Raw genomic sequence first — 18,140 nt, 5'->3', positions numbered from 1 at the left:
TGTAATCAAGAAGTATAATGCCTCTGATTGAATCTTACTTTTATCAACCAAGAGTCTTTACTAGGAGATAAGTATGGAGATAAGTTTCTTTAACTAGAAACAATATATGTATTTGTATTGTTAATATGATTAAAAATCTTCCTCACTCATTAATGGGCCTACCTATTAAAGGGAATTTGATTAGGGAAAATTTGTAGGAAGGCCCACATCTTTATGTTAATGAAGCACTGGTTCTCAAGGGTTGGAATGCCCTCTGGCTCTAAAAAAAGGATAAATACTCTGAGGGTAAGGTTTTACTTTGGGGCTTAGTTTTTGGAAGAATCTTTGTGTGTCAGAGGAGACTCTGAGAAGCTGCTAAGGAGTCCCCCAGCTTTGAAAACCCAGATGTTTGTGCTTTCCTCTCTGGCAACTCTGGTCAGACAGTTAGACCTGTCTGTTGATTTATGATGTATGTATTGCTCATGTCAGACAGTTTGGAAGCTCTGTCTGTTGATTTCCTAAACTAAATGAATGATATATGTGCTTGATTAAAGGAGATTGTTAACCCCTCAAAAGTTGCCTTTCCTTTTAGAAAAGCAGATCAAAGAACCTGTGATAGCAGGCCCCCCTGTGTAGTGTCAGGGTGCTTACTGATACAGCATAGTACCAGGTGAACAGCTAGGACCTGCAGACACTGGAACAAGAATCCTGAGGCAGCGCCACTTCTATTTTGAGTTCTGAGCTCAAATTTAAAAGAAAGGAAAAGGACCAAAAGTAAAAAAGAGCAAAAAAATAACAAAAAAGAATCTGAGCACAGAAAGTTATTATAGTGACAGGGAAGACTAAGACACAAACTCAGAAGAGGACAATAATATCAAAATACTTATGGGCAACACCCCAAAGAAAAATGGGAAGTTGGTCTTTTAAGTCCAGAAAGAATTTATGGAAGAGCTCAAAAAGGGGCTTAAATATAAGAGAGATAGAAGAAAAAAATGGGAAGAGAAATGAGAGTAATGCAAGGTAATTATGAAAAAGAGTCAACAACTTTGGAAGCAGCTTAAAAAGTAGAATTGGCCAAATTGAAAAGGAGATACAAAAATTCACAAAAGAAAACAACTCCATAAAGAGTACAATTGGCCAGTTGGAAAAGAAAGTACTAAAGCTAATTGAGGAAAGCAACACCCTAGAAGTTAGAATTGGGCAAGTACAAGTTAATCACTCTATGAGACATCCAGAATCAATCAAACAAATTCAAAAGAATGAAAAAGTGGAAGAAAGTATAAAATACCTCATGGACAAAACAACTGACCTGGAAAATAGATCTAGGAGAGACTATCAGAATCATTGCACTACCTGAAAGTCATAATCAAAAAGAAGGCTATGGACAGCATATTTCAAAAAATTATCAGGGAAAACAGCCCTGATACCCTGGAATCAAAGTGTAAAATAGCCATTGAAAAAATCTACCACATGCCCCAGCAAAGAGATCCTAAAATAACAACTCCGAGGAATATTATAGGCAAATTTCAGAACTATCAGATCAAGGAAAAAAATACTACAAGTGACCAAAAAGAAACAATTCAAATATAAGGGAGTCACAGTCAGTATTAGCAGCTGCAACATTAAAGGATTGAAAGTCATGGAACATGATACTCCAGAAGGCAAAGGAGCTAGGACTACAACCAAGAATCAGTTACCTTGCAAAACTAATACATCAGGGGGAAAAAAATGGCCATTCAATGAAACAGAAGGATTTCAAACTTCATAAAGAGAAGACCAGAACTAAATAAAAAATTTGGCCTCCAATACCGTGACCCAGGAGAAGCATAATCAAGTAAAAAGGGAAAAGAAAACCCAAGGGATTCAGTAGAGCTAAATTATTTACATCCACACACAGGAAAATATACTTGTAATTCTTAAGAATTGTATCATTAATTGTACAACTAGAAGACATATCCATAGAGGGTATGGGTATAAGGTGAATTCCAATAAATTGACACTAAAATAAGTAAAGATGAGAGAGGAGTATAATGTATATAGTGGATAGTGTATATACTATTTAGTGTAAAAAGAAGGGAGTGGTAAAACGGGGTACATTATTTCACATGAAGAGGTATGAAAGACCTATTACAGTGGAGAGGAAGATGGGTGATGAGCATTATTTAAACCTTACTCTCATCAAGACTGGCTCAAAGAAGGAATCATATACACAATTTTTTGAATATAGAAATCTATCTTACCCAATAGGGAAGTAGGAGGGGAGAAGAAGTAAAGGGGTGAGTGGTGGAGAATAACAAAAGGAAGGGCAAATAAGGGGAGGTGTGGTAGACAGAAGCAAAATGTTGGTGAGGAGGGAAAGGGTGAAGGGAGGGGACAGACAGAAAGAAGAAAAGGACAGGAGGGGTGGAATACACAGGTAGCAATCATAACTGTGAATGGGATGAACTCTCTCTTAAACACAAGCAGATAGTACTATGGATCAAAACCTAGAATCCTACAATATGTTGTTTACAAGAAACACACTTGAAGTAGACAAACACTCATAGAGTAGAAGTAAGGGGCTGACGCAGAATGTATTATGAAATAAAAAAAAAAAGAAAGAAAAACAAGGGTAGCAATCCTGATCTCAAAGTAAAAACAAAAATAGACACAATAGAAATAAGGACAGAATCTCCAATTTGCTAAAAGGTTCCATGCACAACGAAGCAGTATCAGTACTCAACATATTTGCACCAAGTGATATAGTATCCATATTCTTAAAGAAGCAAATGAGTTACAGGAAGAAATAGACAACAAAATTGTACTACTTGGGGACTTCAACTGTCTCCTCTCAGAACTCAATAAATCCAATAAAAAAATAAAAAAGAAACTAGGGAGGTATGTAGAGTATTAGAAAAGTTAGATATGACAGACCTTTGGCATGAGTTAGACATATGACCCCATAAGCAAATTAGAAGAGTCAACCTGTCAGATTCATGGGGAGGAGTAGAATTCATGACCGACTTAGAGATACAGAGCATTACAAAATGTAAAGTAGATAATTTTGTTTATAGTAAGTTAAAATCTTTTGTACAAGCAAAACCAATGCAACCTAGATTACAAGGAAAGCAGAAAGCTGGGAAACAATCTTTACAGCAAATGTCTCTGCTAAAGGCATCATTTCTCAAATATATAGAGAACAGAGTCAAATTTAGAAGAGCACAAGATATTCCCCAACTTATAGATGGTCAAAGGACATAAACAGGCAGTTTTCAGATGAAGAAATCAAAGCTATCTATAGGTACATTAAGAAGTGCTCTAAATAACTTTTGATTAGAGAAATCCAAATTAAAACAATTCTGACATACAACCTCATACCTGTCATGTTGATTAGTATGCCAAAAAAGGAAAATGTTTGAGAGCATTTGAGAAAATTGGGACACTAATGCACTTATGAACTGATCCAACCTTTCTGGAGAGCAATTCTTAACTATGCCCAAAGGGTCATAAAGTTCTGGATACCCTTTGATCTGTCAATACCACTACTAGATCTGTATCCCAAAAAGATCTTACAAAAGGGGAAAGGACCTATATGTACAAAAAAAAAAATACAGCACTCTTTTGTGTGGTGGCAAAATATTGGAAATTGAGGGAATGCCCATCAATTGGGAATCTCTAAACAAGCTGTGATATGTAAGTGTAGTGGAATACTATTGTTCACTAAGAAATGATGACAGGCACATTTCAGAGAAACCTGAAAAGACTTATATGAACTGGTGCAAAGTGACAAGAGCAGAACCAGGAGAACACTGTACACGGTATCAACACCATTGTGTGATGATCAACTATGAATGACTCAGCTCTTCTCAGCAACGCAATGATCCAAGACAAGTACAAAGGGCTCACTAAGGAAAATGCTATCCATATCCAGAAGGTAGATCAAAGTATATTTTTTTCACTCACTTTATTCTTTCTCATTTTTTCTCCCTTTTGATCTGTTTCTTCTTTCACCACTGTAACTAATATGAAAATATTTTTATATTATAGCACATGCACAAACCATATCAAACTACCTAACATTTTCAGAAGAGGGGAGGGGAGGGAGGGAAAGAGGAAGAAAAATTTGGAACTCAAAATTTTGTAAAAATGAATGCTAAAAATGTTCTTGACATGTAATTGGGGAAAAAAATAAAACACTATTTAGAAAAAAATAATAACCTTGCTTAAAAACAGATAAGCAAACAAAACTAACAACTTTTCAGTGGCTCCCCACTACATACTGAATAAAATAAATCCTGAACTATCCTGGAATTCAAAGCCCCCACAATTTAATTCTAACCCTCTTTCTATTCTTATTTCATACTACTTGCCTTCAGATAATCTGCAGTTCAGTAAAATTAGTCTCTTTTTCATTTTTCTGTGTAATCTTGCCTTTTATTTGCCATACACCATTGTGTATATCTCCCCATTTGTAATTAACCTTTTCTTGCCCCATCTCTACCTCCTGTAACCCTTTCCCTAAAGACTATCTCCAGTCTCATAATTTCCAGTTATACTTTTTTTTTCAAGTGGGAAATGATTTCTTTCTCTAGTCCCTTTTTGACTTCTATGAACTGAATTACTTTCTAAATTTATAAATTCTTGTTTTTCAAGCCCTTTTTATGCTATAAACTCTTAGATAGCAAGGAAATCTCATTTTGTTGTTATTTTAGCCTCAGCTCCTAACGTCTTGTACACAATGGGAAAATTAATAAATATTTTCTGAATATAATTGAATTATAATGAGATTGATTGTTGGTTTAGACTCAGAGAGGTTTGTAATCTGAGGTACAGCAAGTAATTTTTTTCTTAAATATGGGGTGTCTGAAAACCTGCCCTAAGACTTTTGGTACACACTGCATTTTTTTAACTACATTTCTATACAATTTTAGTTTGCCTTGTAATCCTGTGTGTGTGTGTATACACGTATATACCTATACATACAGATATATATATATATATATAGATAGGTAGATAGATAGATAGATAGATAGATAGATAGATAGATAAATACACACATATATTAATACATAAATACACACATACATTAATATGTAATTTTTGCCCAGGGTCACATAATAACTATCTATGGTAAGATTTGAATACAGATCTTCCTAACTTCAATTCAAGCATCCTATCTTTTATGCCGTCTATACTGTGCTGCTTTCCTCAGTTTATATCTAGCTGTGGAAACCTGTGATTTCACTTGCCTTTTATAGCTTTAGGGAAATATGCCCCTATTAAGTAGTAATCTACTAAATAGAGCTAAGCTATTTTTCTTTTCCTTTTTCCAGTTGAGGAGGGTGTTTCTCAGCCTAATACAGATTTCTATTAGATTATTATTTTCAACAAGGAAACATTTGTTGTAAAAATCTGTTGTTTAAAAAATAATCTATACAAATGGATTCCATGTTTCTTTCAAAATGGGAAAGCAGAATCGATATGTGTAGAGTACTTTAACCATAAAGCATAATTATTAGCCATTATAGTTACCTCAGCATAATGTTCATATGCCTATTTCTGAAAATTTCTGAAATAAAGCAGTAAGTGCATCTATTGTGTGAGTAAAACCTTTTGCATTAGCCTCCTAAATTCCCTACTTTTAGCTGCTTCTGCCTTTTGCCACTGGTTTTTTTCTGCTTCTAGATCTCTCTACCTTCTGGATCCTGTTTTTTTCTGCTTTCTCTAGCTACTAATCATTAGCTCTATCTAGTAGAACTTCTCTTTTTCTTTCACTGTCTCTGGATGTCTCTACTGACTAATACCAATGCACTATCAAATTGTTACATTTCTTTATTTACGAACCCTATCATCTCCAACTAAAAGCAGAAAAAATGAAGCTATTATGAAAGTGATATGTACTGTAGCAATTACATTTGTATGAAAATGAGTAATGTATTCCTCCCTGCCTCACCCATAGGTATATACACAAGCACATGTCTTAAAATTTAATCATACTTTCGCTATACCAATGACTGAACTTGTAGTAACACTTAAAGGCCTCTAGGTGGCACAGTGGATAGAGGACCTAGACCTAAAGGTTCACAAAATGGGCAATACTGCCCAAGGTGGGTACTGAAATAATGGGAGGATAGTAGCCTTGGGTGAAATTAGGGAGCTTGAATAAAAATAAGGGTTAACTTAAATCCGGAGGAGTGCTGGGTAATTTATTTTTTTCATTTTGAAAAAAGGAGTGGTAAGCCAAATAAATTTGGGAACCTCTATGCCAGCAAGATTCATTGTGGTAAATTCAAATCTAGCCTGAGACACTTACTAGCCCTGTGACCCTAGGCAAGTCACTTAACTCTGTTTGCCTCAGTTCCTTATCTGTAAAATGACCTGGAAAAGGAAATGACAAACCATTCTAATATCTTTGCCAAGAAGTCCTCAAAGTTCCCAACGAAGAGTTGAATGAAACTAAACAACAATTTTATAGTAATACTGAGTAAATTGTTGATTTTGTATATCAAAGCATTTAGAAAAACAACATGTTTTGTTCTATTTGGGAGAAAAATATAACCTGCAAAATGTTGAATTTATATGGAATCAGAGGATCTGCTTTGGAATCTTGACGCTTATATATGATAGCATTACAAAGGGGAAAGAGAGCTGGGTCTGGACTTAGAGAATATGACTTCAGACCTGGGTATATTATTTAATACCTCCCTGACCTTAGGCAGATCAAATCTTTTTGGGTTTTCAGTTCTTTATCTGTAAAATAAGTATATTGAAACAGATCATAAATTTAGAGCTAAAAGAAACCTTTGAGGTCCTGTAGTCCAATCTCATTTTACAGAGGAAGAAGGGTATTGAAACCCACAGAGGTTAATTGACTTTCCCAAAGCCATATGGGTAGTAAGTAGTAAAGCGTTCTCCTCTAGTTCTAAATCTGTTAGTTTATGCCCTTGGCCAAGTAAGTTAACTAACTTCTTTGGCTTCCTTTTTCTGTTTTCTAAAATAAGGGCATTGGACTACCTGATCTCTAAGGTGGTTTCTGGCTCTAAATCCTTTGATCTTATTTCTAGATGTGTCCTTCTTGTTTTAGGTTTTATAATTTTGAGCACAGAGTCTTACAATAGATTCTGTGAATGGATAAACATGTAAAGAAACATGCACACACACAACTCATCCCCTTAGAGGGCAGAAACAATAAGAGCTCATATTTTTAGAGTGTCTCGATCATAAAATTGCTTTTCTTATATCAATGTTTTGAGGTTGCCACTATCATCTTCAATTTCTCTATGATCTTTAATTTTTCCCTGTAAACCAGTGCTTTCTTTTCTGCCTGCAAACACACCCAAATCTTTCCTACATTTAAAAACAAAAACAAAAAAGCACTTGATCCTACCATTTGCTGTTGTTTTTCAGAGAAAAGTTTTAATATTAAGCATGTGCTTATGGATATATCTTTTAAAGTATAAATGAAAAGGAAATTCTGTGAGTCATAAAATGCTCATTTCAAATGAATTGACGTTACCAAATATTTCATAGTTCTTTATAAATATTTTGTGTATAAGTTCTTATGTGTAAATCTTGAAAGTTGAAACAAAATTCTGATGTCCAAGCCTGTGTTTTCTGCATAGGTATAACTGGTATTCAAACATGATTTTTTTCTCATGTTATCAAAGCCATTCCACAATGAGAATGATCAAACATAATAATGTTTTTGTCTTCCTAAACAGGCACATTTCTTTGAATTGCACATGCTGGACAGAAATTCTTTCTCTAATCATCAAATCTTAAAATCTCAGGCTATTATACTTGGGGATACAAATCACAAAATGCTCTTAGTCAGTGAACTCATTGATTGGGATTATTGCTGGAATCCCTTGCAAATTTTCCTGTTTGATTCTTTTTGGATGATACTTTAAAAATGAACTTCATCTCTGGTTTACCTGGTTCAAAAATAAGATTTCAAATAAGATGTCTGAAACAGTATCTTATAATTTGTAATTTTATTGATGATCTCAGTAGACTGGAGAAAGGAATTGGTAACACATTTTTTTCCTTCTATTTCAGCCCAAAATCTTAGTCAAGTTTCCACTTTCAAAAAGTTCAACTCTTCTTACACCAGGTGATCCAAGTTGTTTAACCTCTCTCCCTTTCTCCCTCCTTCTCTCTCTCCCTCTCTCCCTCTCCCTCTCTGTCTCTGACTCCCTCTCTCACTTCCCCCTTTCTCCCTTGCCCCTTTCTTCCTTCTATAGCTCCATATTGCAGTTTGACCCAGACTCTGAAGAATGGCGGGATTGTGAATAGGACCAGGGGACCAGTTGGAAGTCGGGTACATTATTTTTGCAAGCCTGGACATAGAATGATTGGTCACAGTAATGCAACTTGCAGACGCAACTCAAATGGCATGTATCAATGGGATTCTCTCACCCCACTCTGCCAAGGTAATACATTTTTCCTTCCTCACTCCTGTTTTATACGTATGATTTATGCTAAATAAATTTTTTATTGTCTTGATAGCTCCTTTTCAGTCAAATAAACGATGGCTGAAGAGTCAGTTGAATAAAAATTGTTAGATATGGCAACACATTTATGCAGCACTTAAGATGTGCTTGGGACCAAAGATAAGAATGAAATAGTCCCTGCCTTTAAGACCTTTACATTCTATTGGCAAATATAGCAGTAAGTAGATAAGTACATACAAGATAATTGAGGATAATTTGCACTACCATTTGAGGTGGGATAAAGAAAGGTTTCATGGATGAAATCTTACCTGGTTTGTGCTTTGATGGAAGCTAAGGATTTTAAATTATAAAAAATAAAAGGGAACACATTTTGTATCTTGGACAAAGACATGGAAATAGCAGATAAAATGCCAAAGTTGGTAAAAATCAAATCATTCAGTCTGGCTGCACCGTTGGGTAAAAGAGAATAATACAAAATAAGTCTGAAGAAGTAGGCTTGAGGCAGATTGAGAAGGGATTCATAAGCCACACCAAGAAATTTGTATTTGATTTTAGAAGCATTAGAGAACCACTGGAGATTACTAAACAAAGGAATGATGTGATGAGATCTGTGTTTAAGAACAATTATTTTAGCTGTGTGGAAAATGGATTAGAGATTAGAAAGAGAACTTAGGAAAGAGTTAGGCAATTACTTCTCTATTGTAGTAGAGAGGTTATGAGGTCCTGAAATAGAGTAGTATGTGAGTAGAGAGAAGGGAGCAATAGTATAGAGGCAGAGATGTTGTAATTTATAAGGTAAGGGAGTTAAGGGAGAATGAAGGAAGAGTCAAGGATGACCCCAAAATTGAAATCCTGAGCGAGTAGATGGACTATTGTACTTTCAATGGAAATGGGGAAATAGAGAAGTTTTAGAAGATCAGTAGATTTAGGGAGGGATGATGACCTTCATCAAGGACTGGCGTCAAAGTTAGAAAGTGATTTATAATACTGCTTAGGAAAGATTCTTGAGAAATATTGCCACTGAGTGCTTGGGAAAATTCCTCTGAGCACACAAAACATGCTCTTATAAATGGTGTTTGGTTTAGCCTGAAGACAGAAAAAAATTGAATACTTTTTTGATGTTGTATAGATTTGTTTTATTATTTGTTTACAAAGTGTATTTAAAAATCAGTTTTTGCAGTGAGTTCAAGCGTAAAAGTGTTTTTGACAGCTAGAATAATATATATATATATTTCAACTGAACAAAATCTTTTCTTTAATATAATTTTCAGTCCCTCCAAACTAGTTCCAAGGTATTTAATTAATAATTTGAATTTCTTTGAAATAATTTCATTTAGTCCAGTAAATTATTTTCTGATAAAAACATCTCTATTCATCATATAAATGAAAATTAAGTTCTCAAATAAGGTTTTTTTTATGATTAGTTAAGATGGTTATTTCATAGAGTTTGCAAAGCTATTCTTTTCACAACATATACTGTGTATATTTATCCATTGTATATTCACTTTGTAGATTAAAATTCTTGAATCTTAAAGAATTGGCTTTTTAATCTTCTGCCTTTTGAATATATTCTTTTTTTCATCATATACTAGATTCTGTGATGTTACTCTAGTAGACATGATGAACACATAACTTTATTCCACTGTTTCTGACAAGATGGAGTAAAAGATCTCTTTCTTTCCTATTAGGGGAAGATAGGTGGCATAGTAGGTATAATTAGGTGTCTTAGTGGTTAGATTGCTCGGCCTGGGGTCAAGAAGATCCACACATGTTGGAATCCAGCCCCACACACTCACTAGCTGTGTTTGCCTGGGCAAGTCACTTAATCTCTATTTGCCTCAATTTCCTCAATATAGAATGAGGATAATTGCAGCACCTATTTCAGAGGATTATTTTAAGGGTCAAATGATATAATATTAGTAAAGAGTTTAGCATAGTGTCTTGAAAATAGTATATACTATGTAAAGCTTATTCCATTCTCCTCCTAACTCCACCACTACCCCACTCCAATCTTCAAAAGATAACGAATGTACTCATAATTTATTCCATTAGTGTTAGTGATTGGCAGATTATGTGAGTTTTTGTTGTATTTGATAGATGATTTTTGTTTATCTGCCTTTGTTTTCTCTCATTTGTTATTTAATACTAATCTTATTGATAACTTTAGAATGATAGATATTTAGATGGATGGATGGATGGATGGATGGATGGATGGATGGATGGATGGATGGATGGATAGACAGGCAGGCAGGTAGATAGATAGATAAATAGATGGATGGATGGATGGATGGATGGATGGATGGATGGATGGATGGATGGATGGATAGACAGGCAGGCAGGTAGATAGATAGATAAATAGATGGATGGATGGATGGATGGATGGATGGATGGATGGATGGATGGATAGATAGAGGCACTGTGGCATAGTCACTAAATTACTAGCCTTAGAGTCAGGAAGACCTGCGTTTAAATCCAGAGTAGAGGGGAAAAGCACTTAATCTTTCAGTGGCCCCCAAGAAATTTTCCAAGGAAGTCTAAAGGTTTTCTAGAAGGTGCCAGTTGACACTGATTAAGGAGGTTTCCTTATTGTGTTTCCTATAACAACAAAATCATAGGTCTAGTCTCATCCATCAATCTCATCTCATTCATCCCATCCTATCCCATCTCACTGTGTGTGTGTGTGTGTGTGTGTGTGTGTGTGTGTATACACACACACATACATATTATATATCGATATGTACTGTGCATACTTACTATACAGAGAGAGGCAGAAGCAGAGATACAGAATGGGGTGGAGAAGAGGGGAATGATAGAGATGGAGGAAGAGATAAAGAGGGGAAGAATGACAAAAGGGAGGAGGATAGAGGGAGAGGGGGGTGGTTTGGAGAACCCTTTTGTTGTTTGTATTATGATAGGTCAATTTTATTTTGTGGATAGATGATGAAATGCACAGAGGCTTTGTGGAGCTTTCATAGAAAGTCAGTAGCAAATTAAGAAGTATTAACTTTCATCATCTCAACAAGGCAGTATGTTATAGTAAAAGAGGTCTTTAATTGGGAGCCAGAGAGCCTGGTCTGTGTCCCAACTCTTTAATTTCTCAGATTCATCATCCCTTTCTTTTTTTTTTTTCTTTTTTAACACCCTCTCCTCAGTTGTAAAATGAACATCTTAATACTTGTCTACCATAACTCAGAATGTTCATAGGATCATTGGTCTAGAAATGAAAAGATTTCACAAGTAATCTAGCCCACACCACAGCTTTCATTTTATAGAAGAGGAAATGGAAGCCAGTTGATAAGTGGCAGAGGCAAGATTTGATCCCAGGTCTTCTGACTCAAGGGCCGCTACTCTTCCTAATACATCATACTGATCTTATTGTTGGGATCAAATTAGATAATTTAGCTGATTTGATAATTCAACTGAAAAGTTTTGTAAACACACTAAATTATTATATGCAATCATATGATAAGAAATATGAATGTATGGTCATCTAGTAAACAAATCATAAATATAATATATAATATACACGTATACTTGCATATAGAGAGACAAAAAGAGAAACAGACATGTATGTACACATACAGAGACTGTGGCTAATGGGCTTTTATTATTCACTTCAGTGACTTTTTAGTCATGTCCAAGTCTTTTGACCCTATTTGAGGATTTCTTGGCAAAGATACTAGAGGAGGTTTGAATTTCCTTCTCCAGATCATTTTACATATGAGGAAACTGAGGCCAACAGTTAAATGACTTGCCCTGGGTCACATAGCTAGTAAGTGTCTAAGGCCACATTTGAACTCAGGAAGATGAATCTTCCTGACTTCAGACTCAGCCCTCTATCCCCTGTGCCACTTAGCTGCCCCTTATTCTTCACTAGAAATAATTAAAAGGTAAATATTAAAAGTACTTCAGAATAAATGAAGTTTCTCTTAAGAGAAGGTTTTTTTCCCTTACATTTCTTTTTTTCCCTGGTTTCTCCCCATTTCTTAATTTCATGTATCTTTAAATCATAACTTTAATAGTTTTTAATTAATTTAAATAATACTTATTTTTTCTCCATACCAAGTCACCTTGTACTGAAAAGAAGATGAACAAAACCTTTGTAAAAAATATCAAATATTAAGATAGAATGAGGTATCTGTAAAATATTTAGTGTATTGCCTGGCCCATCATAGGTACACAATAAATGTTTGTTTCCTTTTGCTAAAGCTGTCATCACAATTAGGTAGCTTTTCATATACATAGAGAGAGAGAGAGAGAGAGAGAGAGAGAGAGAGAGAACAAGGCAGATACCAGAATTAAGACTTTTATGCTAAAAAATTCCCCATTATTTTTCCTTTTTAAAGATTGTTTAAGATTAGGTATAAATATTTCTGTATGGGGACTTTCTAGTTAATATTTAAAAAACAAAAGAAAGAAACTGCCTATTAAAAAAAATCTGTCCATGAAAAGCTACCTAATTGTGTTGACAACTTTATGATTCTAACTTGAAAGTCAGGATGTGTGAGATAGTAGTTTTAGAACCAATTGAAATCACCATCCATTTAATAAATTACGATTTTTCCTCTGGGGTTTCTGAATGGAAAAGAATTCCTGTTGTGTTTTGTTGCTCAATTATAAATCATGCTGGGACTACCAGTCTCTTAGAAAAATCCATAGCTCACTCCATGGACAATTTATTTCCCATTTAACCAAGGTGTTAATATTATTTGGCTATTCTCTCACAGAATTGAAAAGAAGTTTTTAGGACCAAGTCTCTGAATTTAAAGATGAAGAAACTGAGGTTCAGAGAGGGCAACTGTAAAGGTCATGCATAAAAGAACAACAAAAGAACAACAGCTCACATTTGTATAGCACTTTTAAGTTGAAAAATTGCTTTCTATATGTAATTTAATCCTGAAAACAAACTTGTAAGGTAGGAGCTATTTATTAGTATTTTTTCAGCTAAGGAAACTGAAGCTGAGGGAGGCTGTGACTTGCTACAGCATGAGTCACATAGATAGTAAGTGAGGTTGTTTGTTCTTAGGTCTTGAAGAGCACCATGACATCTGGAAGGTAATAATACTGTGTCATACAAATGAATTGGATTTAAGTGAGGGAGGTCTGTACAAAGTCACCAGCCTCACTTTCTTCTCTGGAGCCATTTGGGTCCAGTGTCAAGATATAGATCAGGATGACAGTTGGCCTTGGATACAGTGGGAGACCTTGGCCTTTTTAAACTAAGGTCTTTAGCAGGTCTCAGTTTGACTGAGGCAACACCCTTTCAGTGATTAAAGGCAGGTAAAAAATGAAGCAGACAATAGCCTCTGTTACCTAGTTTAAAAAAAAAAAATCAATCTGAGAGAATAAGACCTTCAGGATTTCTGGCCAAATAGAAACAATTGCTATTGAAATTTACTCTGAGCCAGTCAGAACCGGAACAATGATAAAGTGGGGCTTGTGTTGGGATTTACTGTTGGCCAATCAGTGAGAAGGGAGAGTGATTTGGTTTTAAGGCATGGTCCTTAAGAAAAAAAAAAAATCTAGCCTGTAAATCCCAAGATACCTTGTGAGGTTTCAGTGATCAAAATTGACATTCCTTTGGGCAGAGTACCCATAGGCAAGGGTTGAAACCCTATGTGGACAGAGGAATGGGAAGGGAAGGGAAGGGGAGGTAAGGGAAGAAAAGGAAAGGAAAAGAAAGAGAGGAGGGAGAGAAGGGGAAGGAAAGAAAGGGAAAAGGAGGCAAGGGGAGCATGGGGGAGGGAGGGAGGAAGAGACAGAATGAGGCAGGATTTAGACTAAGATCTTCCTTATCTAGTCTAATTAGTGATGATATTAATGATAGAAGCTAGATTTCCTGGTTTGTTTTTCAGTACTCAGTCCACTAAATCAAGCTACTTTTTGAACTGTGTTTTTTGTTTGTATTAGTTTTAAAGTTGATTATTGGTTTTCTGAACTGCTTAGTATATTGCTAAATAGCAGTCACACAATTTTTAAGTGTGTTGGGGGGAAAATGTCAGTTGATTCCAAGACATGATAATAAAGAGTATAGTAATCTTTTAATGTTTCCTGTGAGATTCCAAAGGATTGAGTTGAAAATAGGGAAAATGGAGGCAGCAGTTTAGTATAGTAGCTAAAGAGCTGGGCCTGGAATCATCCAATTCAGTCTCAGATACTTACTAGCGGTGGGAACCCAGGCAATTCACTTCACTTCGATTTGCCTCAGTTTCCTCATATGTAGATTGGGGATAATAGAAAAACCCCATCAACCTCTCCCAAGTTTGTTGTGAAGATCAAATGAGATAATAATTGTAAAACACTCAGTACCATGCCTGATATATAGTAAGCTCTCTATAAATGTTAGCTATTGTGGCATTCTACTGATTCCCCACTGTTAACACATTAAAGAACACATTCATCAGTGTACCTCTCAGTCTTCTAAAATCTAACCCCCTCTCTACCTAATTTTATCATGCAATAGTCCTCCCCCAAATCCCTGTACTTTAGTCAGGCAGATCTCTTCACTTTTCCTATATATGCCACAACAATGTCTTGTTCTAATCCTTGAATGACTCCCTGATCTTAAATAAATTCAATTACATCTTTTCAAATCTTACCAACCCTAAGAACACAGTTTATCCCTTATTTAAAATCATCAGATCTTCTCTACTCAGCTTTAGCCCAGAGTGATTTCTCATCTCCTAATTTTGATAACATAATCTATTCAACGAGCACTCATTTGAATAATCCATCTTATATTGCTTTACATGAAATCACATGTTTCTGTCCTGTTTTTCTCTCCTGCTTCAAAGCTAGTTGGTAAGCTCTTGGAAATCAAGAACTCTGTCTTAAACTTTTTTGGGGAGGAGGGTATCCTCACATCCATCACATGATTTACAGTTGCAAAGTTGGTACACATCTTTGTCCTGTATAGTAGGGACATATTTATTGAATGGATAAATAAAAGCTCCCCATGATTTTTTGATCACTTAGAATCAACAAATTTATGATAAATTTTAGAACTGATACATAGCCTAGAGAATCATCTACTCTAACTGCTTTGATTAATAAATGAGGAAACTGAGTTCCAGAGAGGAGAAATGACTTGTCCTTGGTCAAAGTCTGCATTAGACTAATGTCACTTCCTGTGATCTTATTATCTCTAAGCAGTAATAATAACTGGCACTTAAAAAGTGCTTTGGATTTTCCAAAGTACTTTGAAGACATTTTCTAATCTGAGTTCTGCAGCAGTGTTGTGAAATAGACAATATTAATATTCCCCTATTCACAGATAATTGTTCATATTGGAGTATATTCAGCACAGAAAGGGAGTAAAGGAAGAAATAAACACTTACTAAGCACTTACTATGTGCCAGGAACTGTGCTAAGCACTTTACAAATATTATCTCATTTGATCCTCACAACAACTTTGTGATATAAGGTTGGTTACAATCTTAATTTATCACTGAAGAAACTGATCAGGCAGAGGTTAAGTAACTCACCCAGTATCATTCTTGTAAGTGTCTGAAATCACATCGGAACTCAGATTTTTCTTTACTCCATATACAGCATTCCAGCCACTGTGCCACTTTGCTACCTCTGGAGTTAAATAAATTGACCAAGGTCACACAGATCAAAAATATTATGGTCAGGATTCTGGCTTAATGCTTTTGACATGAATCCTGCTTTTTTTTTTTCACAGTAAGAAGGCTCCTAACTAAAACTATGTACAGAATTAAGTTATCTGATATTAACAGGATCTTTTTTTTTTATTTGTAGAGTTCTGATTTATATTTTCTGTATTTCTAAGTGGTTTCTGAAGCTTTATTACATTTATAATTCTTTTAGAGTAGCATTTCAATTACAATAATATATAGATTTTTCCATCTCAATTGACATTTAAAATATATTCTCTATTAAAATATAAGGATATAGACTTTATTTTTGATATTTTATGTTAAGCTTTTGAAAATTTCTAAAAATGACCACACATTTAATTAATAGTAGAATAGATTGCATGAATAGGTGAGATGAAGGGAGAAAAAAAGGTTATCAGGTTTTTCAAGAGACATAGCCAGTATGAAAATATCACTAATTTATACTGTAAAGGCCTTTTAATTAAGTCTAGAGAATCAGTAAAACTGGTTTCACTGAATTTAATTTGAAACTAAGTGCATAATTACTGTAATAAGTAATAATTGTAACAAAATATCATTGTATCCATTATTTAAACTACCTTTTTCATAAGACCTTTAAAAGATTACTTAAAAGATTTTGGCATAATGTAAAACGATCTAACATTGGATGCATATGTAAATATGATCTAATAAGAATAACATTCATATGCATTTGTACATATGTGTACATGTATAGATATTATATGCATGTTGTGGTAACTATACATTTTAAATCATTCTGAATTTATAGCAACAACAACTAGCATCATATGATTTACAATTGCAAAGAATGTTAGATTTAAGCTAGTATAATGCTCTCTTTTTATGGATGAGAAAATAGGGCCAGAGAGATTAAATAACCTGTTCATGGTCATATTGATAGTAAGTGAAACAGGCAGATTAGAACCAAATCCTTTAGCTTCAAACTGATATCACCAAAGATTTATGCACACACACACACACACACACACATACATACACACACATGCACACACATACACACACACAGACTGGGGAAAGGAGGTAGTATGAATAAGAGACAAAAGAGCATAGAAAACTCAAATGACATTTTAGTGCCCTTCAGCAATTAAACAAACCAGATAAACATCTCCAAAAGTGAGATTCTGATGAGAATCTCATAGGATGATGGAGAAATTGCAATCTATACCAATGATTTAATTGTCGATATAGTTGAGACTTAAGTTTTTAAGTAAACAGGAAGAAGTGAAAAAGTTAGGATTTAATACACTCAAAAGAATATGACTGTCATACATATCTCATAGATACTGAAGCTACAGGCATTTCTATAAAGAAATAACTATCAGTAGAGGCAGTATGGCATAACGGATTGTATCACTTTATACATGCACCCTCAGGAGAATGTATGCTCCTAGGATGCAAAGACTTTTTATTTGTCCCCACTGCCAGTTTCATTGTCTGATATGTAGCAGGTAACTAATAAATGTTTGCCGATTGATTGATTGATTGATTTTAAATTTACTGAAGGAAGAAATATGGTGCATTTATCTTGGCAGTTTCCAAGGCTCTAGGAGTAACTTCTTGCTTATAAGTGCTCAGTAAATATCTATTGAGCATTTAAATGATACTACATGTCAGCTTTCACTTAAATATAATTTCGTTACCTATTAGAATGAAATATATATATATATAATTGTTAATATGTGTGTATGCATATATTTATATATGTGTGTGTGCACATAGTCTTATAGTTACTATTTTTAAGTTATAGAAAATCCCTCTTTGGATTTAAGAAATACAATATAATTTATAGGATCTTATAAATGATATTATGCAATAGGAAAAATTTATTTCATTGGTAACATAAAGCTCTGTCCTCTGTTGACCTTTCAAATTGTTTCCTTCAAAGCATCTGCATTGCTTCTTATCTTCTGTACAGGCAGACATGTTTTGTCTCCTTCAGGCTTCATTTCCTGCCTCAAAGCAGGAAACTGTGCCAAGCAGCTGTTTTCATTATCAATACACTAATCCTATTCATCTCAAGGATAACCCTGAATTAGAACTGAAAATTTCAGCATTATCTCAGAGATCC

At 34.7% G+C, this 18,140-nt stretch overlaps 1 protein-coding gene across 1 annotated transcript in view; it reads left to right on the top strand.

Annotated features, from left to right (window-relative positions):
- CSMD1 (CUB and Sushi multiple domains 1) overlaps positions 1-18,140 on the top strand; it is a 2,598,423-nt gene that overhangs the window by 2,351,754 nt on the left and 228,529 nt on the right. Inside the window, exon 49 of the mRNA XM_072634370.1 lies at positions 8,202-8,390. Within this exon, the coding sequence (XP_072490471.1) occupies positions 8,202-8,390 (189 nt within the window). The remainder of the gene's footprint in view (positions 1-8,201; positions 8,391-18,140) is intronic.

This window comes from Notamacropus eugenii, chromosome 1, assembly GCF_028372415.1.
Source record: "Notamacropus eugenii isolate mMacEug1 chromosome 1, mMacEug1.pri_v2, whole genome shotgun sequence".
In the NCBI taxonomy this organism is placed as follows: Eukaryota; Metazoa; Chordata; class Mammalia; order Diprotodontia; family Macropodidae; genus Notamacropus; species Notamacropus eugenii.
Note: the sequence above shows the minus strand (reverse complement) of the source record. Positions and strands in the feature narration are given on the sequence as shown.